Source organism: Pongo pygmaeus, chromosome 20 (assembly GCF_028885625.2).
Source record: "Pongo pygmaeus isolate AG05252 chromosome 20, NHGRI_mPonPyg2-v2.0_pri, whole genome shotgun sequence".
In the NCBI taxonomy this organism is placed as follows: Eukaryota; Metazoa; Chordata; class Mammalia; order Primates; family Hominidae; genus Pongo; species Pongo pygmaeus.
Window position 1 is genome coordinate 9,338,948 of NC_072393.2, and position 26,152 is coordinate 9,365,099.

The following is a 26,152-nucleotide window of genomic DNA, read 5'->3' on the forward strand; positions in this document are numbered from 1 at the left end:
TTTATTTATTTATTGAGTCTTGCTCTGTCTCCCAGGCTGGAGTGCAGTGGTGCAATCTTGGCTCACTGCAACCTCCGCCTCCCGGGCTCAAGCAATTCTCCTGCCTCAGCCTCCTGAGTAGCTGGGATTACAGGCTCCAGCCACCAAACCCAGCTAATTTTTGTATTTTTAGTAGAGATGGGGTTTCACCATGTTGGCCAGGCCAGTTTTGAACTCCTGACCTCCAGTGATCCAACCACCTTGGCCTCCCAAAGTGCTGGGATTATAGGCGTGAGCCACCATGCCTGGCCAGGGCTCCCATTTTTTTTTTTTTTTTTTTTTTTGAGACGGAGTCTCGCTCTGTTGCCCAGGCTGGAGTGCAGTGGCCTGATCTCGGCTCACTGCAAGCTCCACCTCCCAGGTTCACACCATTCTCCTGCCTCAGCCTCCCAAGTAGCTGGGACTACTGGTGCCTGCCACCACGCCCGGCTAATTTTTTGTATTTTTTAGTAGAGATGGGGTTTCACCATGTTAGCCAGGATGGTCTCGATCTCCTGAGCTCGTGATCCACCTGCCTCAGCCTCCCAAAGTGCTGGGATTACAGGTGTGAGCCACTGTGCCTGGCCCAGGGCTCCTATTTTTTAAATTGGAACCTAAGGTGTCCTCACTTATGAAGTTCAAATATCTCACAATAATCTCAAATCACTAAGATAATCTAATTATGCTAATTTTTTGATGATAAAACTGAGTATAATAGATGCTAATGTTGTCTAGGGAGAATACAGTTTACCAGTGACTGGTCCCACTAGTTACTAAATCGGGTATGAAAACTTTGCTCCCTTGACCCACTATAGGTCTACACTGGGGTGCAACTGACGTGACCCTAAATATGCAATAAGGTGGAAGCTTGTCTCCAGATATAACAACAACCTCACTTAAATCCTTTTCCTGGCAGGGCACAGTGACTTCACCTCTAATCTCAGATCTTTGGGAGGCCATGGCAGGAGGATCACTTGAACCTAGGTTTTGAGACCAACCTGGGCAACATAGCCAGAGTCCATCTCTACATCACACCCCACACTGGACGTGGTGGTGCATGCCTGGAGTCCTAGCTTCCTAGGAGGCTGAGGTAGGAGGGTCCCTGGAGTTTGAGCGCTGGAGTCCTGGAGTTTGAGGCTGCAGGGAGCTATGATTGTGCCGTTGCATTCCAGCCTAGGTGACAAAGCAAAACCCTGTCTATGAAAATAAACAAACAAAAAACAAAACTACCCAGCTATTTGGGAGCTTGAGGCAGGAGAATCACTTGAACCCGGAAGGCGGAGGTTGCAGTGAGCCGAGATCATGCTATTGCACTCCAGCCTGGGGGACAGAGCATGACTCTGTCTTAGAAAAAAAAAAAAAACTAAACAAAAAACCAAAAACACATTTTCCTGACCTATCCTGAACTATCTACCTTCCACAACTTTTCTTCTTCTGAGACTAATCCATTAAAAAAAAAAAAATCACTTAGCCAGGAGCAGTGGCTCACGCCTGTAATCCCAGTAATCCCAGAACTTTGGGAGGCTGAGGCAATTGGATCACAAGGTCAGGAGATCGAGACCACCCTGGCCAGCATGGTGAAACCTCATCTCTACTAAAAATACAAAAATTAGCCGAGTGTCGTGTCGTGCACCTGTAGTCCCAGCTACTCAGTAGGCTGAGGTGGGAGAATCGCTTGAACCTGGGAGGCGGAGATTACAGTGAGCCGAGATCACACCACTGCCCTCCAGCCTGGCCGACGGAGCGAGACTCCGTCTCTAAATAAATAAATAAATAACTTGGGCTCAGCCTCTGAGTCTATGGCCTGAGCAAAGAAATTGAGTCTAGAGAATTAAAATTACATGTCCATCATCACAGATCCAGACAAAAAAAGCAAAGTCAGATTTCAAGCCCGAGTGGAAATGTAGTTAGCTTTTATGTCATCTAGACGTTTTAGAAGAACTTGGTGATGAAAGAGTCAGGCAGGCTGGGCGCGGTGGCTCATGCCTGTAATCCCAGCACTTTGTTGGGCCAAGGCGGGTGGATCACCTGACGTCAGGAGTTCGAGACCAGCCTGGCCAACTTGGTGAAACTCCATCTCTACTAAAAATACAAAAATTAGCCAGGCATGGTGGCAGGCGCCTGTAATCCCCGCTACATGGGAGGCTGAGGCAGGAGAATGGCTGGAACCTGGAGGTGGAAGTTGCAGTGAGCCAAGGTCGTGCCATTGCACTCCAGCCTGGGAGACAGAGCAAGACTCCATCTCAGAGGAAAAAAAAAAATAAACAAAGAGTCAGGCATTCTAGCTCACCAGGAATCCTGTCACTTTGACTTACTCTAGAAACTTGAATCCAAAGCAAATGGCACACCACAGAAGAGAAGGTATCCTCCCTATGAACTTCCTCAAGGTTCCCTTCATGTCCTTATTCCTCAGACTATAGATAAAGGGGTTCACCATTTGAGGGACCACAGAATACATCACTGAAGCCACTGCAGTCTTCCTAGGTGAGTCAGTAACTGCAGAACTAATGTACACCCCCAAACCTGCCCCATAGAACAAGAGCACAATGGAGAGGTGAGACCCACAGGTGGAAAATTCTTTGTGCTTTCCACTTGCTGATGGCATTCTCAAAACAGAGGAGGCGATCTGAGTGTAAGAGAAAATGATTCCAGACAGAGGAACACCACCAAATATGCAAGCTGCAAAATATATCAGGATGTTATTGATGAGGGTGTCTGAACAGGCGAGTTGGATGACCTGAGCCAGTTCACAGAAGAAGAGCGGGATTTCCAGGTCTGTGCAGAAGGACAGCCTCAACACCATCAGGCTGAGAAGAAGGGCATTCACAACGCTAGTCAACAGAGAGAGAAGAATTAGCAGGCCACAGAGGCGGGGGTTCATGATGACTGTGTATCTAAGGGGGTGACCAATGGCCACATAGCGGTCATAGGCCATTGCTGCAAGGAGACAATTTTCCAAGCCAGCAAAAACCAAAACAAAGCAGATCTGGGTGAGGCAGCCTGTGTACGTGATGCTCCGATTCTGAGCTTGGATGTTCACCAGCATCTTTGGGATCATGGTTGTGCTTAAACAAATGTCTGAAAAGGAGAGATTGGAGAGGAAGAAGTACATGGGGGTGTGGAGGTGGGAGTCAGAGATGACAGCCAGGAGGATGAGCAGGTTCCCCAGGATGGTGACCAGGTACATGGACAGGAACAGGCTGAAGAGGACGGGCTGCAGTTCTGGATCCTCTATCAGTCCCAGGAGAAGGAATTCTGAAACAGCTGTTTGGTTTCTCTCTTCCATGCTGTTGATGATGAATCTGATGGAAAAGATAATAAAATATGTAAGCAGCAGCTGCATCAGCATCACTCAAGAACATGACAGAAATGCAAAATCTTGCTCTCCTCCCCAGACTTCTTGCTGATAAACTCTGGGGATGAGAACCAACAGACTATTCTTTCACAAGCCTAGTAGATGTTTTTGATAGATGCTGAATTTTGAGAGCCAGTTCAAAACATTTACTTAGGAGTGGAGTTTTCTTAATCAAAAAATGTGGAAATCTTTTTTTTTTTTTTTTTTTTTTGAGACAGGGTCTCACTCTGTCCACCAGGCCGCAGTGCAGTGATGTAATCTTAGCTTATTGCAAGCTCCACCTCCATGTTCAAGTGATTCTCCGGCCTCAGCCTCCCAAGTAGCTGTGGTTACAGGTGCACACCACTATTCCTGGCTAATTTGTGTGTGTGTGTGTGTTTTTAGTAGAGACGGGGGGGTCTCACCATGTTAGTCAGGCTGATCTCGAACTCCTGACCTCAAGTGATTCACCTGTCTCAGCCTCCCAAAGTGCTGGGATTACAGGCGTGAGCCACCATGCCTGGCCCAGGAGTGGAGTTTTCTTAATCAAAAAATGTGGAAATCTTTTTTTGGCGGGGGAGATAGGGTCTCACTCTGTCGCCCAGGCTGGAGTGCAGTGGTGTGATCTTAGCTCACTGCAAGCTCCGCCTCCCAGGTTCAAGTGTTTCGCGCGCCTCAGCCTCTCAGGTAGCTGGGGTTACAGGTGCACACCACCATGCTTGGCTAATTAAAAAAAAAAATTTTTTTTTTGTATGTTTAGTGGAGATGGGGGTCTCATCATGTAGGTCAGGCCGGTCTCGAACTCCTGACTTCAAGTGATCCGCCTGCCTCAGCCTCCCAAAGTGCTGGGATTACAGGTGTGAGTCACCACGCTTGGCCAAAGAATGTGGAAATCTTTTATCTTTATTCTTTCTGCTGTTCCCTGACTCATGGCAGACACTTCTAGTCTAGTCTAGTGCTCTTTCCTGCTAAGACCACATGTGCCTTCAGGATTCTTATCAGCATAGAGCTCCAAACAGTACTAGAGATAGACAGAAAGTCAGAGTTAGCATGCTAAATATTACCTATTTGTCATCTTTCACATGTGATTTTCTAAAACAATCATCCAATTTTCAATGTTACCCAAAACAAATGTATATAGAAACATACTGCAACATTGCTAACATTTTCTCAGTTTGTGTCATTCTTAAACTTTTAAAAATGATAAAACTTAACATTTAAAAAATTTTTAAATTCTTGGCCGGGCGCGGTGGCTCACGCCTGTAACCCCAGCACTTTGGGAGGCCGAGGCGGGCAGATCACAGGGTCAGGTGATCGAGACCATCCTGGCTAACACGGTGAAACCCCATCTCCACTAAAAATACAAAAAATTAGCCAGGCGTGGTGGCTGGCACCTGTAGTCCCAGCTACTCGGGAGGCTGAGGCAGGAGAATGGTGTGAACCTGGGAGGCGGAGCTTGCAGTGAGCTGAGATCGCGCCACTGCACTCCAGCCTGGGCGACAGAGCGAGACTCCATCTCAAAAAACAAACAAACAAACAAAAAAATTTTAAATTCTCTAGTGTGCACTGTGAACCCAAGTGAATATTCAAATCCTTCCCCTTGCTTACTTTCTTCCTACATTTCTTTTCTCTCTCCTCCTGTTCCCTCCATTTTCTTTTCTTTTTCTTTTTCTTTTTTTTTGAGATGGAGTCTTGCTCTGTCACCCAGGTTAGAATACAGTGGCGCGATCTCAGCTCACTACAACCTCTGCCTCCCGGGTTCAAGCTATTCTCTTGCCTCAGCCTCCAGAGTAGCTGGGATTACAGGTGTGTGCCACCACGCCCGGCTAATTTTTGTATTTTTAGTAGAGACAGGGTTTCACCATCTTAGCCAGACTGGTATCGAACTCCTAACTTTGTGATCCACCTGCCTTGGCCTCCCAAAGTGCTGGGATTACAGACGTGAGCCACTGTGTCTGGCCCCTCCATTTTCTTTATTGGAACAAATTATTATAAGACACTAACTCAATTTCATTTATTCTTCTACATGCTGAGAATAAAACAAGGTATAAAACATGATTATCCATATCAAAAAACTTATCCACCACTATCAAATAGACTTTAATCCCTCTGATGCAAGATTGGTTCAACATACAGAAATCAATAAATGTGATTAATCACATAAAAAGAACTAAAACCAAAAACCACATTATCTCAACAGATGCAAAAAAGGCTTTTAATAAAATTCAACATTGCTTTATGTTAAAAACCCTCAACAGGCCATGCGCGGTGGTTCACACCTGTAATCCCAGCTACTTGGGAGGCTGAGGCAGGAGAATCTCTTGAACTCAGGAAATGGAGGTTGCAGTGTGCCAAGATTGTGCCATTGCACTCCAGCCTGGGTGACAGAGTGACACTCTGTCTCAAAAAAAAAAAAAAAAAAGATTTAGCTTGTTTTTTAACAACTGATGTATGATTCACAAAAAAAAGAGAAGGAAAGAGAGAGAGAAAGACAGAGAGAAAAAGAAAAGGAGAAGGAAAGGGACGACGAAAGGAAGAAAATTTTTGTATGATAAACAGTGTACAGTATGAGAAAAATCCTAAACATTTTTGAACCTGCACAAATATATTCATTTTTATTATAGATTATTCATGTGTGAATTATTCAGAAAGTACAGAGAATAATGAAGGGCTGGCTACCCATCAGTCAACAATATAAAATTCACACAAGGCCAGGCGCAGTGGCTCAAGCTTATAATCCCAGCACTTTGGGAGGCCGAGGCGGGTGGATCACCTGAGGTCAAGAGTTCGAGATCAGCCTGGCCAATATGGTGAAACTCCGTCTCTACTAAAAATACAAAAAAAAAAAAAAATTAGCTGGATATGGTGGTGTGGTGTGCGCCTGTAACCCCAGATACTTGGGAGGCTGAGGCAGGAGAATCACTTGCACCTGCGAGGCGGAGGTTGCAGTGAGCCGAGATCGTGCCACTGTACTCCAGCCTGGGTGACAGAGGGAGACTGTGTCTCAAAAAAAAAAAACAAAAAAATTCACACAATTCACTATCCTTTCTTTAGGTCTTTTTATTACAAAAAGTAATACATATTTTATTGCAACAAAGTGTGTATTTGAGGTTGGGCATGGTGGCTCACGCCTGTAATCCCAGCATTTTGGGAGGCTGAGGCAGGTGGATCACCTGAGGTCAGGAGTTCGAGACCAGCCTGACCAATATGGTGAAACCCCGTCTCTACTAGAAATACAAAACAATTAGCTGGGTGCGGTGATGTGCATCTGTAATCCTAGCTACTCAGGGAATTGAGACAGGAGAATTGCTTGAACCCGGGAGGTGGAGGTTGCAGTGAGCCGAGATCGTGCCACAGCACTCCAGCCTGGGTGACAGAGAGAGATTCCATCTCAAAAAAAAAAAGTGCGTATCTGAAAACCCCACTTCATGTACAAGCACATTCTTGATTTTTTTTTTCCTTCCCTAGGGGAACCAGTACACACACTTGGTCTATATTATTCTCCTATACCTTTCATTATATTTGGTATTATTCTTCCAAATAATAACAATGGCATTGTGTTGCATTTTACAAGCTTTATATAGCCAGGCACTGTGGCTCACATCTATAATCCGGGTCCTTTGGGAGGCTGAGGCGGGAGTACCAGAGGCCAGGAGTGTAAGACCAGCCTGAGCAATGTAGTGAGAACCTGTGTCTACAAAACAAATTTAAAAATTTGCAAAGTGTAATGGCATGCACCTGTAGTCCCAGCTACTCAGGAGGCTGAGGCCAAAGGATTGATTGATACCAGGAATTCGAGACTGCAGTGAGCTATGATCGGGTCACCGCACTCCTGCTAGGCAACAGAGTGAGACCTTGTCTCTAAAAAAAACCCAAAAAACAAAACCACCTACCCTCATTTCCAAAGCATTAATTAACTAAAGGACTTTGGGTTATCTGATTGGCTTCAACAAAAATGATGCTCAACAACTCACATGGATATTGCAGAGGATGATCTATCCTCAGGAAGTGCAGACAGACTTGAGTCCTGGTCAAAAAGGATCATGTCTGGAAGGAGGTTCTGATGCAGCTTCTGAGCTGGGTAAGAGATGTTCAGTGAGGTGCTTACAGCCTGACTTGTTGCGGTGTCTATATCCCTGGGACCTCAATATCTAACGCTCCTCATTACACTGGCTATTTTACCATCGTTCTGATCCCAGGAGTGCACATCCTTAAAGACCAAGACTAGAGGAGTGAGGAATTCAGAATGGCTGAGTCCCTGTCCCCTGAGGCCACGTGTACACCATCCACATCGCTCCATTGTTTCTGCTCACCTCCACTTCACGAACCTTGCTCCCAGAACACATACCATTCGTCTAGTAAAAAAAGGATTTTGATCTGAGGAATGTGAGTTCTCTTCATTGTCAGGCCCAGAAAGACATTAAAATGAGACAGCAAACACAGCCCTCCTCCCCTCCTTTGAACTATGCATTCATCTCATAAAACTGCTTGCTGTTGCCACAAGTAGCTATAAATTAACCTAATAATAACACAGGAATTAAAAAGAAATTATTTAGGCAGTTAGTGAGGGTACAGAAGTCCTGGGAAACGTTTTTCTTTTTAATAAAAAGCAGCCCCCAAATCATTTCTTTTCAGACAAAAAGTAGCCTGAAAAGTCAAGCTGCAAGCATAGGTAAGCAAGCTGCAAGCCTGCATAGGTGAATGCCAGCAGCAGTGCCAGAAGACAGGTATAACCAACATGAAGGTTTTCTTTTTTCTTCTTTCTTTCTTTCTTATTCTTTTTTTTTTTTTTTTTTTTTTTGAGACAGTCTCATTCTATCACCCAGGCTGAAATGCAGTGGCGCCATCTCAGCTCACTGCAACCTCTGCCTCTGGGTTCAAGTGATTCTTGTGCCTCAACCTCCAGAGTAGCTGGGATTACAGGCGAGTGCCACCACACCTGGCTAATTTTTGTATTTTTAGTAGAGATGAGATTTGATGCCGGGCGTGGTGGCTCATGCATGTAATCCCAGCACTTTGGGAGGCTGAGGTGGGTGGATCACCTGAGGTCAGGAGTTCGAGACCAGCCTGGCCAACATGGTGAAACCTTATCTCTACTAAAAATACAAAAATTAGCCAGGCGTGGTGATGGGCGCCTGTAGTCCCAGCTACTCGGGAGGCTGAAGCAGGAGAATTGCTTGAACCCGGGAGGCGGAGGTTGCAGTGAGCTGAGATCGTGTCCCTGCACTCCAGCCTGGGTGACAGACCAAGACTCTGTCTCCAAAAAAAAAAAAAACAAAAAAACCTTAACCTGTAAGCCATCTGTAAGTTTGGGTCTTACGTGTAAGCTAGCTGGGTGCAGTGGCTCATGCCTATAATCCCAGCACTTTGGGAGGCTGAGGTGGACAGATCATGAGGTCAGGAGTTTGAGACCAGCCTGACCAACATGGTGAAACCCTGTCTCTACTAAAAATACAAAAATTAGCCAGGCGTGGTGGCGAACACCTGTAATCCCAGCTACTCAGAAGGCTGAGGCAGGAGAATCACTCGAACCCAGAAGGTGGAGGTTGCAGTGAGCTGAGATTGTGCCACTGCACTCCAGCCTGGGTGACAGAGCAAGACTCTGTCTTAAAAAAAAAAAAAGTGTAAGCTGCTGCAATTTTCCTTGCTTGGTTACCTGTCTTTTAAGGTTCTTCAATCTCTGACCACACAGGTAGTATCTGGCAAGAGACAGTATTCAACCTGAAATTTCAAGACGTTGTGTCCATTATGTCAATAATAATAATCTGTGTTCCCCCAATAATCAAACCTAAAATAATCAAAAGGGTCAGAATCTAGTTTGTTTTATTATTTTTAGAGACAGGATCTGGCTCTGTTGCCCTGGCTGGAGTGCAGTGGTGCAATCATAGCTCACTGCAGCCTCAACTTCTTGAGCCCAAGCAATCCTCCCACTTCAGCCTCCCATGTAGCTGGGTCTACAGATGTGCACCAAGCACGTCTGAGTAATTTTTTTTTTTTTTTCAGAGAGATGGGGTCTCTCTATGTTGCCCAAGCTGGCCTCGAACTCCTGGGTTCAAGCGATTTTCCCACCTCGGCCTCTCGAAGTGCTGGGATTACAAGAGCCACCACACCCAGCCAGAATCTAGTCTCAAGAGAGTTTATTCAAGCACAATGTCTGAGACAAGTCACCAGGGAAGCACAGCTTCCAAAGAAGGGAGGTGAGTGTTTCAAGGTGCAAAAGTTTGAGATTGTTTATGTAGGCAAAGTTCAGGAAAGTTTAACAGAATTTCTTTTTTCTATTTTTTTTTTTTTTTTTTTTTTGAGACACAGTCTTGCTCTGTCGCCCAGGGCTGGAGTACAGTGGTGTGATCTTAGCTCACTGCAGCCTCTGCCTTCCAGGTTCCAGTGATTCTCGTGCCTCAGCCTCCCAAGTAGCTGGGATTACAGGCACCCACCACCACGCCTGGCTAATTTTTGTATTTTTAGTAGAGATGGGGTTTTGCCATGTTGGTCAGGCTGGTCTCAAACTCCTGACCTCAAGTGATCCACCTGCCTCTGCCTCCTAAAGCACTGGGATTACAGGTGTGAACCACTGCACGAAGCCCAGTTTAACAGAATTTCAACATCTTTAAGGCTTACTGCATAGTTACAATATTTGGTATTATTCTTCCAAACAATAACAATTGCATTGTGTTGCATTTTAATACAACTGATTAGTCTGGGTGGTCTTTTTCTTTTAGGAAAGGTGTATTTAACATTTTACACTGAAGGCATAACAGTCGTGGGGTCCTGTGTGCTATCTGGTCTGAGTTAGGTACAAGACAGTAAAGGAGGCAGTTAATCTATAACAAAGGTCAGTGACTGGAAGCAGGGATATCTGGTATCTCGTCTCTCCCAGTCCTTTATAGAACAAGAACCACAAAGAAGAGCCATTATGGAAAACAGTATAGAGGTTCCTCAGAAAACTAAAAATGGAATTACGATGTGATCCAGTAATCCCACCACGGGGAATGTCTCCAAATGACTGAAAATAGGATTCACAACAGAAAAATCAACTGGACACAGAACAAGGCAGTAATCGAGGAAACAGAAAACTAAAACGTATAAAACACACAGAACACAGCAATGGCAGAATTAAGTCTCTCCTAATCAGTAATCACTTTAAAAGATAAAAGGATTGGCTGGGTGCAGTTGCTCACGCCTGCAATCCCAGCACTTTGGGAGGTCGAGGTGGGTGAATCACAAGGTCAGGAGATGGAGACCAATCTGGCTAACACGGTGAAACCCCATCTCTACTAAAAATACAAAAAAAATCCAGGTGTGGTGGTGTGTGCCTGTAATCCCAGCTACTCGGGAGGCTGAGGCGGGAGAATTGCATGAACCCGGGAGGCGGAGTTTGCAGTGAGCCGAGATCGTGCCACTGCACTCCAGCCTGGGTGACAGAGCGAGATTCCGCCTTGAAAAAAAGAAAAAAAAAGTAAATCTTGATGCAAGAGTCAGGCACTCTGGCTTACCAAGGAATCCTCTCATGATGATTTATTTTAGAAGCTCCAGTTCAAAGCAGAGGACAAAGATTGCTAAAAAGGAAATAGCCTACCAATAAGTTTCCTCAAGGCTTTCTTCATCTCCTTATTTCTCAGGCTGTACATGAAGGGGTTCATCATTTGAGGGACCACAATGTACATCACTGAAGCCACAGCAGTAATTCGGGAAGACTCAGCAAGAGCAGAACTAATGTACACCCCAAAAGCTGTCCCATAGAACAAGGAAAAAACAGAGAGGTGAGAGGCGAGAGCCACAGGTGAAAAATGCTTTATACTTTCCTCTTGCTGATGGCATTCTCAGAACAGAGGTGACTATAAGAGAATAAGAGAATATATTCTCTTATAAGAGAATAAGAGAATATATTCTCTTATAAGAGAATAAGAGAATATATTCTCTTATAAGAGAATAAGAGAATATATTCTCTTATAAGAGAATAAGAGAAAATTATTCCAGAGAGAGGAATTGCACCAAATATGCTACTTGCAAAATATATGAGGATGTTGTTGATGAGGGTGTCAGAACAGGCGAGCTTGATGACGTGAACGACTTCACAGAAGAACAAAGGGATTTCAACGTTTTTGCAGAAGGACAGCTGCAATACCATCAGACTCTGAACCAGGGCATCCACAGTGCTCATGAACACGGAGAGAAGAATCAGCAAGCCGCAGAAATGGATGTTCATGAGGACTGTGTACCTCAGTGGCGGTCATAGGCCATGACTGCAAGAAAGCAACTTTCCAAGCCAGCAAAAACCAAGACAAGACAGATCTAGGTGAGGCAGCCTGTGTAAGTGATACTCTGATTCTGAGCTTGGATGTTCGCTAGGATCTTTGGGACTGTGGTTGTGGTTAAACAGATGTCAGTAAAGGAGAGATTAAAGAGAAGGAAGTACATGGGGGTGTGGAGGTGGGAGTCAGAGATGACAGCCAGGAGGATGAGCAAGTTCCCCAGGATGGTGACCAGGTACATGGACAGGAACAGGCTGAAAGGGATTAACTTCAGTTCTAGGTCCTCTGTCACTTTCATGAGAAGAAATTCTGAAACAGCTGTTTGGTTTCTGGGTCCCATGTTTTAGATGATCAAAAAATGGGATGATTGGACAATCAAATGTGTTTTCTAGACTGCAGGAGCAACATCACCAGAGGCAAACACCATCTTGAAAAGGGGTGGATTCTAAGGGAAGAAAATAAATAATTGTTGCCTTTTGTATTGATATGACTTTATTGCTTTTACAAAACTTGAAGCTTATACAGCACAGCATCGATAATTGTTAATTCTGGAAATGGTTAAGGGGTCATCATTTTTTATTTTTATTTATTTATTTTTAAAATTTATTTATTTATTTTTGAGACAGAGTCTTGCTGTCGCCAGGCTGGAGTGCAGTGGCATGATCCTGGCTCACTGCAACCTCTGCCTCCTGGTTTCAAGCAGTTCTCCTGCCTGAGCCTCCCAAGTAGCTGGGATTACAGGCACTTGCCACCACACCTGGCTAATTTTTGCATTTTTAGTAGAGACGGGGTTTTGCCATGTTGGCCAGGCTGCTCTCAATTGCCTGGCCTCAAGTGATCCGCCCTCCTTGGCTTCCCAAAATGCTGGGTTTACAAGTGTGAGCCACTGCGCCCAGCCTCATCATTTTTTTTTTTTTTTTTTGAGACAGAGTTTTGCTCTTGTTGCCCAAGCTGGAGTGCAGTGGCACAATCTTGGTTCACTGCAACCTCCGCCTCCCGGGTTCAAGCGATTCTCCTGCCTCAGCCTCCTGAGTAGCTGGGATTACAGGCATGTGCCACCACTCTGCTGTTCTGATTATTAAAAATATTTGGTAATAAAAAAACAAAAAATAAATAAAATAAAACAAAGTACATACCAGGAAAACAGCTGGAAGACTCTGCCTGGACCCCCAGAGACTTCATGCCAGCCAACAGAAATAATACAAAGGTGTGTCAAGAACCAGGAAAGGAGAGTCGCTTGAACCCAGGGGGCGGAGGTTGCAGTGAGCCAAGATCATGCCATTATACTCCAGCCTGGGCAACAGAGCAAAACTCCATCAAAAAAAACAAAAACAAAAACACCACTATAGGAAAGTGAAGATAAGGTGAAGTTTAGCAAGCTGCTCACCTCCTCTCCCCGACAAGATCGCAAGTAAATTACAGAGAATTTTATAACAGTCATTTTGTTTTCAAAGAAAATGGTAACTACAGAATTCAGGATAGTTCATTTGTTGCTGGAAGGAAACAAGGTGATCTGAGTAGAAAATCCTGCAGGTGGGTTCTATGGTGATGACATTAACTTATTTTTAACCCCAGATAGGTATATGCGAATTTATCATGTTACTATTCTCTCAGAACTACAGATAGATTTTTTTTTTTTTTTTTTTCTGAGACAGTGTCTCACCCTGTCGCCCAGATTGGAGTGCAGTGGCACGATCTCGGCTCACTGCAAGCTCCGCCTCCCAGGTTCACGCCATTCTCCTGCCTCAGCCTCCTGAGTAGCTGGGACTACAGGCGCCTGCCACCAAGCCCGGCTAATTTTTTGTATTTTTAGTAGAGATGGGGTTTCACTGTGTTGGTCAGGATGGTCTCCATCTCCTGACCTTGTGATCTGCCTGCCTCTACCTCCCAAAGTGCTGGGATTATAGGAGTGAGCCACTGTGCTCTACACTACCTACAGATAGATAGATTTTATGCATTACTTTGTATATGGTAATGTAACAAGTATGATTAAAGAAAGACCCTTCATATTTCTAACCCTAAATATGTTTTCTCATGTTCTCCTAATATTAAAGTTATGAGTATCAGGCTTCAGAGGTTATCAGCATCTCTCAAAGTGCTTATTAAAAATTCTCATACCTGACACATTTCTCAGAGATTTAACACCAGTAGTTCTTGGGCAAGGCCAAGAACCTTCTCTATGAGGAAAGGTCTCGGGTGGTTCCCCTCTGTGTCTGTTCTGTGGACACTAACAGAGGAATCTCAGTCCTAGGAGACTCTATGAGTGCCAGAATAGGAGCTGCGTTCCAGATATGTAAGAGCTTTTTGTTTTGTTTTGGGGGTTTTTTAGAGACAGGATCTTGCCATGTTGCCCAGGCTGCTCTCGAACTCCTGGCCTCAAACAATCCTCCTGCCTCAGCCTCCCAAGTAGCTGGGACTACAGCCATGAGCCACCATGCCTGGCTTCCCAGATATTTTCGTGAAAATAAAGCCACCTCCTCAATCTCCAAAGACAGCTGCAACAGAAGACTCTCCACCCACTCCTTTGATTCTCTTTTGACACCTCCACTGTTTGCTCCTCACACTCACGAGAGATAATTCTGACTGATGATCCTGCTGTGTGTGTGTGTGTGTGTGTGTGCTTATAGCAAAAAATTATGCCCCAAAATCTTGCCAACTTCCATTTTCTCCTGTCTTGTCTTACACTCGACATCTTCTCAAATGAAAGTAGTTCTCTACAGAGTAATCTTCCTGGTGAGGACACATTAAACAGTTTTGCACAGGAGCACTGAGACTGCAGCTAATCCTACAAATATACAATTATAATATATTTGTGTAATATATGTATAATTATATATATATAGGATTATATATATGTATATCTCCAGGTGTGGTGGCACTCACTTATTTGTAGTTCCAGCTACTCAGGGTCGCTGAGGCCCAGGAGTTCAAGGCTGCAGTGAGCCATGATTGTGGCACTGCACTCCAGCCTGAGTGACAGAGTGAGACCTTATCTCTAATAAACAAGTAAATAAAAATAAAATTTAAAAAGAAAGTTTCTATTACAAATAGACTTTCTTCACAGCAGACCTACAGAAGGACAGTCGGTTTTCTCTGAGCACCATGTCTGAATATGATGCCCACATTTGTGCAGACATCTGGTTGCAAGAGGAAAATCAGCACAGACACGGAGCCGTCTTCCTGAGGCTTGCATGAATCCCCACACTGCTGCTCCCATGCATTCCTTACCCCTGAAGTTCTTGTAATAAAAAATAACTCTCTTTCTTATTCATGCAAATTATAGTCAGAGTTTCTCTCTCTTATAAGAAATAAAAGCTTCCGGCTGGGCACATTGGCTCATGAATGCAGTGGTCACTGGTACATTGTAGTTTCTGCCTCCCTAGAGGCTCAATTGCCAAAGCTCCTCATTAGCCAAGGAGTTTGTGTTGGCACTGTAATCCCAGGGTGCTTAAATCCTTCCAGAACAAGGGAGAAATTCAGGATGGCTGCTGTCCTGACCCTAGAGGCCAGAGGCCAGGTGTACATCATCCACTTTTCTTTTTTTTTTTTTTTTTTTGAGATGGAGTCTCGATCTTTCACCCAGCCTAGAGTGCAGTGGCGCGATCTCGGCTCACTGCAACCTCTGCCTCCTGGGTTCAAGCGATTCCCCTGCCTCAGCCTCCCGAGTAGCTGAGATTACAGGCGCCTGCCACCACTCCCAGCTAATTTTTGTATTTTTAGTAGAGATGGGATTTCACCATGTTTGTTAGGCTGGTCTGGAACTCCTGACCTCAGGAGATCCACTCACCTCTGCCTCCCAAAGTGTTGGGATTATAGGTGTGAGCCACCATGCCCGGTCTATTTTATTTTTTTAATTTTTATTTTAACTCGGGGGCACATATGCAGGTTTGTACGTAGGCAAACTTGTGTCATGGGAGTTTGTTGTACCAATTATTTCATTACCCAGGTATTGAGCCTAGTACCCATTAGTTATTTTTCCTGATTTCTGCCTCCTTCTGCCCTTTTCCCTTCAACAGGCCCCAGTGTGTGTTTTTCCCCTCTATGTGTCCACATGTTCTCATTATTTAGCTCCCACTTATAAGTGAGAACATGTGGTCTTCAGTTTTCTGTTCCTACGCTAGTTTGCTAAGGATAATGGCATCCAGCTCCATCCATTTTCTTGCAAAGAACATGATCTCATTCTTTTTTATGGCTGCATAGTATTCTATGGTGTATATGTATCACATTTTCTTTATCCATTCTATCAATGATGGGCATTTAGATTGATTCCATGTCTTTGCTATTGTGAATAGTGCTGCAATGAACATAATGTGTGCATGTGTCTTTATAGTAGAATGATTCACATTCCTTTGGGTATATACCCAGTAATGGGATTGCTGGGTCTAATGGTATTCTGTCTTTAGGTCTCTGAGGAATTCCCACACTGCCTTTCACAATGGTTGAACTAATTTACACTCCCACTGACAGTGTATAAGTGTTCCTTTTTCTCCACAGCCTTGCCAGCATCTGTTATTTTTTGGCTTTTTAGTAATAGCCATTCTGATTGATGTGAGATGGTATCTAACTGTGGTTTTGATTTGCATTTCCCTAATGATCAGTGATATTGAGCTTTTTTTGTATGATTGTTGGCTGCCTGTATGTCTTCTTTTGAAAAATGTCTGTTCATGTTCTTTGCCCACTTTTTAAATGTTTTTTTTTCTTGTAAATTTGTTTAAGTTCGTTATAGATGCTGGATATTAGACCTTTGTCAGATGGATAGATTGCAAAAATTTTCTCCCATTTTGTAGGTTGTTTGTTCACTGTGATGATAGTTTCTTTCGCTGTGCAGAAGCTCTCTAGTTTAATTAGATCCCATTTGCCAACTTTTGCTTTTGTTGCAATTGCTTTTGGTGTCTTCATCATGGAATCTTTGCTCGTGTCTATGTTCTGAATGGTATTATCAGGTTGTCTTCTGGGGTATTTATAGTTTTGGGTTTTACATTTAAGTCTTTAATCTATCTTAAGTTAATTTTTGTATATAATTTAAGGAAGGGGTGCAGTTTCAATCTTCTGCATATGGCTAGCCAGTTATCCCAGCACCATTGATTGAGTAGGGAATCATTTTCTCATTGCTTGTTTTGGTCAGGTTTGTCAAAGATCAGATAGTTGAAGGTGTGTGGTCTTATTTCTGGGTTCTCTATTCCATTCCATTGGTTTATTTGTCTGTTCTTGTACATGTACCATGCTGTTTTGATTGCTGTAGCCCTGTAGTATAATTTGGAGTCAGACAGTGTGATGCCTCCAGCTTTGTTCCTTTTGCATAGGGTTTTCTTGGCTGTTCAGGATTTTTTAAAAAGAGTTATTTCTAGAAACCATTTTAAAAGAGAGTAAAATCTTTTTCTGGAGGTGTGTAAGCTACTTCCGTTGCTTCTTGGACATGAGCCTTTGGTTGTAGCTATTTTTTGATAAATTTTCTCTGTTTTTTTCTTGGTTGTTACTGGCACTACTATTACATGAATATTTATGATTATGTCACACTAAAATATGTCTTTGAACCAGAAATTAATAAAAGTTCTCTCATCTTATTGCTTTATCACATTGAAAGTCACAAAAATTAGTTTTATTTCTATTTCTCGTTCTCCAGACTGGGCAACAGAGCAAGATAGTGTCTCTAAAACCAAAATAAAGAAAAAAGTAGAAATGTTCAGAGACTCAGAAAGGGAAAAGTCATGAGGCAAGTGTTCAGATACCACCTTGGGGAAAGTTTGCTGACTGTGGAAAGTGAGCAGGAAATGAAGTAGCGTTAAGAGTAGAATGTGTTGTCCCAGGGTTGATAAGAAATGTGGTGGTGGTCGGCCTGGTGACTCAGGCCTGTAATCCCAGCACGTTGGGAGGCCGAGGCGGGTGGACCCCTTGAGCCCAGGAGTTCGAGATCACCCTGGCCAACATGGCGAAACCCCGTCTCTGCTAAAAATAGAAAAAAATTAGCTGGGCATGGGGATGCTTGCCTGTAATCCTTGCTGCTCCGGAGACTGAAGCATGAGAATTGCTTGAACCTAGGAGGCAGAGGCTACAGTGAGCTGAGACTGCACTACTGCACTCCAGCCTGGGTGACAGAACGAGACTCTGTCTCAAAAAAAAAAGAAAAGAAAAGAGAAACACTGAGCTTGGAGAATGGAACTAATTTTTTTATTATTTATTTTTAATTTTTATTTATTTATCTATGTATGCATGTATGTATGTATGTATGTATGTATGTATGTATTTTGAGACGGAGTCTCACTCTGTCACCCAAGCTGGGGTGCAGTGGCGCATCTCGGCTCACTGCAAGCTCCGCCTCCCGGGTTCACGCCATTCACCCGCCTCAGCCTCCCAAGTAGCTGGGACTACAGGCGCCCGCCACCACGCCCGGCTGATTTTTTGTATTTTTATTAGAGACGGAGTTTCACCGTGTTAGCCAGGATGGTCTCGATCTCTGGACCTCGTGATCCTCCCACCTCGGCCTCCCAAAGTGCTGGGATTACAGGCGTGAGCCACCGCACCCGGCCGTGGAACTCATTTTCGTAAAATCACAGAGCTGCACACAAAGAACAAGTGATGTTTCAACCCCAAGTTAAAATGTACTTACCCACTATGTTATCTGATCATTTTAGAAAACTCAGTGATAGATCAGTCAGGCATTCTGGCTCGCCAGCATTTCTGTGTCTTTGACTCATTTTGAATCCCAAGTCCAAAGTGGACAACACAATCAGGAAGAGAAGTTATCCTACCAATGCGTTTCCCTGAGGCTCTCTTCATATCTCTGTTTCTCAGGCTGTAGATAAAGGGGTTCATAATAGGTGTGACCACTGTGTACATCACTGAAGCCACCACAGTCCTCCTTGAAGAGTCAGAAATGGCAGAACTAATGTACACCCCCCGACCTGCCCTGTAGAATCAGGAAACAAATGGGAGGTGAGACTCTCAGGTGAAAAAAGCTTTATGTTTTCCACTTGCTGACAGCATTCTCAAAACAGACAAGGCTATGTGAGAATAAGAAAACATGACCCCGGAGAGAAGAATATCACCAAATATGCAAGTTGCAAAATAGACCAGAAAGTTATTTTTATTTATTTATTTTTATTGTTTTTTTTTTTTTGAGACAGAGTCTCCCTCTGTCGCCCAGGCTGGAGTGCAGTGGCACGATCTCGGCTCACTGCAACCTCTGCCTCCCAGGTTCAAGTGATTCTCCTGCCTCTGCCTCCTGAGTAGCTGGGGCTACAAGCAAGTGCCAGCACACCCGGCTAATTTTTGTATTTTTAGTAGAGACAGTGTTTCACCATGCTGGGCAGGCTGGTCTCAAACTCCTAACCTCGTGATCCACCCGCCTTGGCCTCACAAAGTGCTGGGATTACAGGCATCAGCCACCGCGCCTGACCGCAGTAGCCATTATTTTATTCTGATTTTATGAGATCAGTTCTTTTGGATTCTACACATGGTTGAGATCATGCAGTATTTGTCTTTCTGTACCTGGCTTATTTCACTTAGCATAATGTTCTCCAGGTTCTTCCATGTTGTGGCGAATGACAGAATTTCCTTCTTTTTAAAGGGTGTATAGTACTCTATCATATATCACATTTTCTTTTTCTTTTCCAGACGAAGTCTCACTCTGTTGCCCAGGCTAGAGTGCAGTGGTGCGATCTTGGCTCACTGCAACCTCCGCCTCCTGGGTTCAAGTGATTCTCTTGCCTCAGCCTCCTGAGTAGCTGGGATTACAGGCATACGTCATCACGCCTGGCTAATTTTTGTATTTTTAGTGGAGACACGGTTTCACCATGTTGGCCAGGCTGGTCTTGAACTCCTGACCTCAAGTAATCTACCTACCTCAGGCTCCCAAAGTGCTGGGATTACTGGCGTGAGCCACCGTGCCCACCATACCACATTTTCTTTATCCACTTATATGTTGATGGACGTTCACGTTGATTACATATCCTGGCTATTGTGATTGATACTGCAATGAACATGAGAGTGCAGGTATCTCTTCAGCATATTGATTTCAATTCCTTTGAAATTCAACAGCACAAACATAAATCAATATAACTATACATAGTCAACCTAAATAACAGAGAGAGGCTATCTAAAAGAAAATGATGTTTATTGCCAAAGAAAGCATTGCAATAGCGATATGCGTGCCATCATAAACTATTTATGCATTCAAGGAGGCAAAGCAAGACAGTTTTTTAATGTAAAAATGAGGAAGGTTACATAATTGTTTTGAAATAATTATCCTTCACAGTAATAACTAATAACAAGGGTGATGCCAGTCTGAAGTTGGACAGGCAGTTGCTGGGCAGATGTACTTGCAGAAATATTTTTTGTGTAAGGTTGCAACAGCCTTTTGTGCAAGGTTGTGGTTTTTGTAGTCTTGTGATAGTTCTTGTTATTCGGCATGCAAGTAGATAAATCTCTTCATGGCCTTCCCTAGCTTTACTTGTCAGGGTGTTTTTTTGTGTGTGTTTGTTTGTTTCTTTGTTTGTTTGTTTGTTTGTTTGTTTTGCATGAGACGGAGTTTTGCTCTGTCGCCCAGGCTGGAATGCAGTGGTGCGATCTTGGATCACTGCAATCTTTGCCTCCCAGGTTCAAGTGATTCTCATGTCTCAGCCTCCTGAGTAGCTGGGATTACAGATACGCACCACAATGCCTGGCTAATTTTTGTATTTTTCGTAGAGTTGGGGTTTCACCATGTTGGCCAGGCTGGTCTCGAACACCTGACCTTGTGATCCACCCACCTCAGCCTATCAAAGTGCAGTCTTTTTTGATAGCTACTGCACCCAGTCTTTTTTTTTTTTTAAATAACTGACTCCATTTTGACTCTGACAACTTTAACAATATACATATACAAGTACAGTCAGCCTTCCATATACTGCCAGTACCACATTCATGGATTCAACCAACTGTGGATCAAAAATATTAAAAATATTAAATAAAATATTTAAAAATATTAAATAAGAATATTCCAAAAATACAATATTAAGTAATATAACTATTTACATAGGATTAACATTATACTAGGGTAATATAAGTAATCTAGAGATGATTTAAAGTATAGGGGACCTGGGCACAGTGGCTTACACTGCATAATCCCAGCACTTTGGGAAGCTGAGGTAAGAGGATTGTTTGAGGCCAGGAGTTTGAGGCTGCAGTGAGCTATAATCACACCACTGTAGTTCAACCTGGGCAACAAAGCAAGGCTCTCTCTAAAAAAGAAATTAATCATTTAATATTAAAAATAAAAATTAATTACTTAATTTTTAAATTGAAAATAAATTACTTAATTTTTAAATTAAAAATAAATTAGTTAGCTGGGCATGGTGGCTCATGCCTATAATCCCAGCACTTTGGGAGGCTAAGGCAGGCGGATTACCTGAGGTCAGGAGTTCAAGGCCAGGCTGGCCAACGTGGTGAAACTCTGTCTCTACTAAAAATACAAAAATGAGCCAGGCACGGTAGCAGGCGCCTGTAATCCCAGCTACTCAGGAGGCTGAGGCAGGAGAATCGCTTGAGCCCCAGAGGTGGAGGTTGCAGTAAGCTGAAATCACGCCACTGCACTCTAGACTGGGTGACAGAGCAAGACTCTGTCTCAATAAATAAATAAATAAATAAGTTTTTAAATTTTTAATTAAATTTAATTTTTTTTTTAAAAAAAGACCTAGTATTGGATAGACCAGTAGGGTGACTATAGTTCAAAATAACCCATTGTATATTTCAAAATACCTAGAAGAGAACAATTGGAATGGTTGGAGTATAAAGACAAGACAAATATTTAAGGTGATGGATATCTAAAGTAACAAATCCTTACACATTATACAAATGTATTACACTATCACATGTATCCTGAAACAATGTACATCTATTATGCATTGATACAAAAATAAAAAAATAGCCAGGCATGGTGGCATGCACCTGCAGTCTCAGCTACTCGGCAGGCTGAGTCCAGAGGATCACTTGAGCCCAGGAATTCGAGGCGGCAGTGAGCTGTGATCACACCACTGCACTCCAGCCTGGGCAACAAAGTGAGAGACTATCTCAAAAATCAATTAGTCAGTCAATCAATCCAAAAAGAATTCAAGTCCAGGTGGTCCGATTCCAAAACTATCACCCTGAACCATCTGATCTCTGGTCTCATGTATTCAAAGACATTGGTCAGGCTGAGCACAGTGGCTCATGCCTGTAATCCCAGCACTTTGGGAGGCTGAGATGGGCAGATCACCTGAGGTCAGGAGTTCGAGACCACCCTGGCCAACATGGTGAAACCCCGTCTCTACTAAAAATAGAAAAATTAGCGGGGCTTGGTGGCATGTGCCTGTAATCCCAGCTACTCGGGAGGCTGAGGCAGGAGAATCGCTTGAACCCAGGAGGCGGAGGTTGCAGTGAGCCAAGATTGTGCCACTACACTCCAGTCTGGTCAACAGAGCAAGACTCCATCTCAAAAAACAAACAAACAACAAAAAACAAAACAAAACAAAACAAAAACGAAAACAGAAAACCCCAAAGACATAGTCAGGCTTTCAAGACTTCTCATTACTTCTTTCTCCCTGACATATCCCAGCAGTGTAAGCCCAAAGCAGCTGAGACATCAACGGAAAGATGGTATCCTAGATATTAGTTTCCTCAAAGCCTTCAACACATCCTTGTTTCTCAGGCTGTAGATGAATGGGTTCAGCATGGGGGTGACCACGGTATACATTACTGATGCTATTGCACCCTTCCTGGAGGAGTGGGTAGCCCCAGAACTAAGGTACACCCCAAACCCTGTTCCATAGAACAAGGGAACAATGTGACCCGCAGATGGAAAAAGCTTTATACTTTCCACGAGCTGATGGAATTTTCATGACAGAGGAGACAATTCGTGTGTAAGAGAAAATGATCCCAGAGAGAGGAACACCACCTAACAGGCTGGTCACCAAATACACCAGGATGTTATTGATGAGGACATCAGAACAGGCGAGCTTGAGAATAAGAGCTAGTTCACAGAAAAAGTGGGGAATTTCCAGGTCTGTGCAGAAGGTCAGCCGTAGCACCATCAACATGTGCAGCAGAGCGTCCAGGACACTAATGAAGGACAGCAGAAGCAGTAGCCCACGGAGCTTGGGGTTCATGATGACATTGTACCTCAGTGGGTGACAGATGGCCACAAATCGATCATAGGCCATCATGACCAGAATTCCATTTTCCAATCCAACAAAAACCAGGACAAAGCAGATTTGGGTGAGGCAGCCTGTGTAACTGATGGATTGAGTCTGTGCCTGGATGTTCACCAGCATCTTGGGCATCATGGTGGAGGTGAAACAGATGTCGACCAAGGACAAGATGCAGAGGAAGAAGTACATGGGGGTGTGGAGGTGGGAGTCAGAGTTGACAGCCAGGATGATGACCAGGTTCCCCAGCAATGTGGCCAGGTACATGGACAGGAGCAGCATGAAGAGGATGGGCTGCAGCTCCTGATCCCCTGACAATCCCAAGAGAAGGAATTCTGGAGTGTCTGAGAAGTTTCCTGCTTTCATGTTGTTGATGAGTCTTGATCTTGTCTATATTATTAAAACCAAACCAGTTATAAGTTATAGACCTTTTTCCTTCCTTTCTTTTTCTTTCTTTTGTTCTTTCTTTCTTTCTTTCCTTCTTTCTTTTTCTTTCTCTCTCTCTCCCTCCCTCTCTCTTTCTTTCTTTTGTTCTTTCTTTCTTTCTCTCTCTCTCTCTCCCTCCCTCTCTCTCTCTCTTTCTTTCTCTCTCTCCCTCCCTCCCTCTTTCTTTCTATTTTTCTTTCTTTCTCTTTCTTTCTTACTTTCTTTCTTCTTTTTTTCTTTCCCTCCCTCTCTTTCTCTCCCTCTCTCTCCCTCTTCTTTCTTTTTCTCTTTCTCTTTCTTTCTTTTCTCTTTCTTTCTCCTTTTTCTTTATTTCTTTCTTCCTTTCCTTTCTTTCTCTTTCTTTCTCTCTCTCCCTCCCTCCTTTCCTCCCTCTCTCCCTCCTCTTTTTCTCCTTCCTTCCTTCCCTCCTTCCCCCCCTTTCTTTCTCTCTCTCTTTTCCTTCCTTCCTTCCTTTCTCTCTGTCTCTCTCTTTCCTTCCTTCCTTCCTTCCTTCCTTCCTCCCTTCCTTCCCTCCTTGCTTTCCTTCTTTCTTCTTTGCAGGGTCTCTCTCTCTGTCATCCATGCTGGAGTGCAGTGGCATGATCATAGCTCACTATAGCCTCATCCCCCTGGGCTCAAGCAATCCTCCTCTCTCAGCCTCCCAAATAGCTGGGATGACAGGCATGAACCCCCATGCCCAGCCTGTTCTTTACTTCCTTTCTAGGTACCCTATCAGTGTCTTTCTCACCCACCAATTTGCCTTTCTCATTACAGTTTGTGAAAATAAAAATTAAGCTCTCTTTATCTAGCAGCATAAGCCCCTCCCACTATTTTTATTTGCCTTCATCTGTCTTTAATTTGTATCACAGATAATGTTAATAAAGAAAATTTTAACAGTAAGCCATGCATCAGACCCTCTTTCCATTATTTTTTTATTTTCTTCCTTTTTGAGATGGAGTCTCACTCTGCTACCCAGGCTGGAGTGCAGTGGTGTGATCTCAGCTCACTGCAACCTCTTCCTCCCGGGTTTGAGCGATCCTCCTGCCTCAGCCTCCCAAGTAGCTGGAACTACAGGTGTGTGCCAACACACCTGGCTAATTTTTATACTTTTAACAGAGACAGGGTTTCACCATGTTGGCCAGGCTGGTCTTGAACTCCTGACTTTAAGTGATCCACCTGCCTCAGCCTCCTAAAGTGCTGGGATTACAGGCTTGAGCCACTGCACCCACCCTTCCTATTATTACTGGTACAGCCCCTGGTTCAGGCAACCCCTGAGCCTTGGCACTGATTCCTGGAGAAGTCCTGTGTGAGTCAGCGCCAAACCTTTCCTATTCCTTCTGGCTTATCCACATTCTTGAGAAATTGATCCTGGGGCCCCCAAAGCAGGAAGTAAAGAATTGATGTATGCCGGCAACGTCAAAATATCAGCGTGCTGTTCTCATAAACCCATAAGTTAAGGAAATTCTGTAATGATGACTCAGGAGTTGGGGCAAACATTATAGAATCACAGCATGTGAACAGTTGAATGGTGCGGTGAGCCCATCTCAGCCCTTTGCTTCACAAATTGAGTTCCTGGCCAGACACAGTGACCCACACCTATAATCCCAGCACTTTGGGAGGCTAAGGCAGAAGGGTCGCTTGAGGCCAGGAGTTTGAGACCAGCCTGAACAAAGTAGCAAGACCCATCTATACTAAACATTTTTAAAAAATTAAATTAAATTAAAAATTAGCCGGGCACAGTGGTACGTGTCTGTAGTCCCAGCAACTTGGGAGGCTGAGTTGGGAGGATCACTTGAACCCAGGAGTTGGAGGCTGCAGTGAGCTTTCATAGGGTCACTGCATGCCAGCCTGGGCAACAGAGCAAGACTCTGCCTCTTAAAACAAATACACAAACAAGATGGGTGCAGTGGCTCAAGCCTGTAATCCCAGCACTTTGGGAGGCTGAGGCAGGAGGTTCACGAGGTCAGGAGATCAAAACCATCTGGCTAACATGGTGAAACCCCATCTCTACTAAAAATACAAAAAATTAGCCGGGCGTGGTCACGGGTGCCTGTAGTCCCAGCTACTCGGGAGGCTGAGGCAGGAGAACGGCGTGAACCTGGGAGGCGGAGCTTGCAGTGAGCCGAGATTGCACCACTGCACTCCAGCCTGGGCAACAGAGCGAGACTCCATCTCAAACAAACAAACAAACAAACAAAAAACCAAATACACAAACAAAAACAAAATTCAGGCCCCCAACCAGGAGTTGGCTTTTACTGGAGAAAGACAAATGTTTATAAAAGCTTCAACCATTGGTGCATAAAACTTGGACTCAGACAGTTGTCAGTTCCGTCATGAATGCCTCAATTGTGACATGGATCTGTGACATGAGAAGGTCCCTGAACCTCTCTGAGCAGACTCAAGTTTCTCACTTCTCCAATGGGAACTGGTATAAAAATGTGCAGGGGTGTTACAGGGATGAAAAATGAATAGATGTTAGGATAGGTGTATCCTAGCACAGTGCTCAGGGGTCCTGCAATAACCATTTATTTATTTATTTATTTATTTATTTATTTATTTATTTATTTTTTGAGATGGAGTCTCGCTCTGTGGCTCAGGCTGGAGTTCAGTGGCATGATCTCGGCTCACTGCAACCTCTGCCTCCTGGATTCAAGCCATTCTCCTGCCTCAGCCTCCTGAGTAGCTGGGATTATAGGTGTGCACCACCATGCCCAGCTTCTTTTTGTATTTTTGGTAGAGATGTGATTTCACCATGTTGACCAGGCTGGTCTCAAACTCCTGACCCCAGGTGATCTGCCCACCTTGGCCTCCCAAAGTTCTGGGATTACAGGCATGAGCCACCACGCCTGGCCTGCAATGACCTTTCCTATCATTTTTGTTTCCAGCTGTGGACAATGCTTGATGCCTCAGGGACATGGGGGGTGAGATGGGGTGCAAAAGGAAGAAGCAGGGAAGATATCCCAAGA

At 44.0% G+C, this 26,152-nt stretch overlaps 3 protein-coding genes across 3 annotated transcripts; all 3 read right to left on the bottom strand.

Moving 5' to 3' along the window:
- Positions 1 to 482: 482 nt before the first annotated feature.
- LOC129019285 (olfactory receptor 7G2) lies at positions 483 to 7,489 on the bottom strand. Its single transcript, XM_054461566.2, has 2 exons — positions 7,327 to 7,489; positions 483 to 3,320 (listed from the first exon to the last, which is right to left on the bottom strand). Exons 1-2 carry the CDS (start codon positions 7,395 to 7,397, stop codon positions 2,330 to 2,332), a joined length of 1,062 nt encoding a protein of 353 aa, XP_054317541.2. The 5' UTR covers positions 7,398 to 7,489; the 3' UTR covers positions 483 to 2,329.
- A 3,419-nt stretch (positions 7,490 to 10,908) lies between these two features.
- LOC129019286 (olfactory receptor 7G1) lies at positions 10,909 to 11,944 on the bottom strand. Its single transcript, XM_063658668.1, is given in 4 exon segments — positions 10,909 to 11,118; positions 11,120 to 11,210; positions 11,323 to 11,581; positions 11,584 to 11,944. Coding segments are annotated over 4 exon segments (921 nt in total).
- A 10,254-nt stretch (positions 11,945 to 22,198) lies between these two features.
- LOC129020374 (olfactory receptor 7G3) lies at positions 22,199 to 23,126 on the bottom strand. The gene is given in 2 exon segments (XM_054464632.2): positions 22,199 to 22,391; positions 22,393 to 23,126. Coding segments are annotated over 2 exon segments (927 nt in total).
- Between the last annotated feature and the right edge of the window lie 3,026 nt (positions 23,127 to 26,152).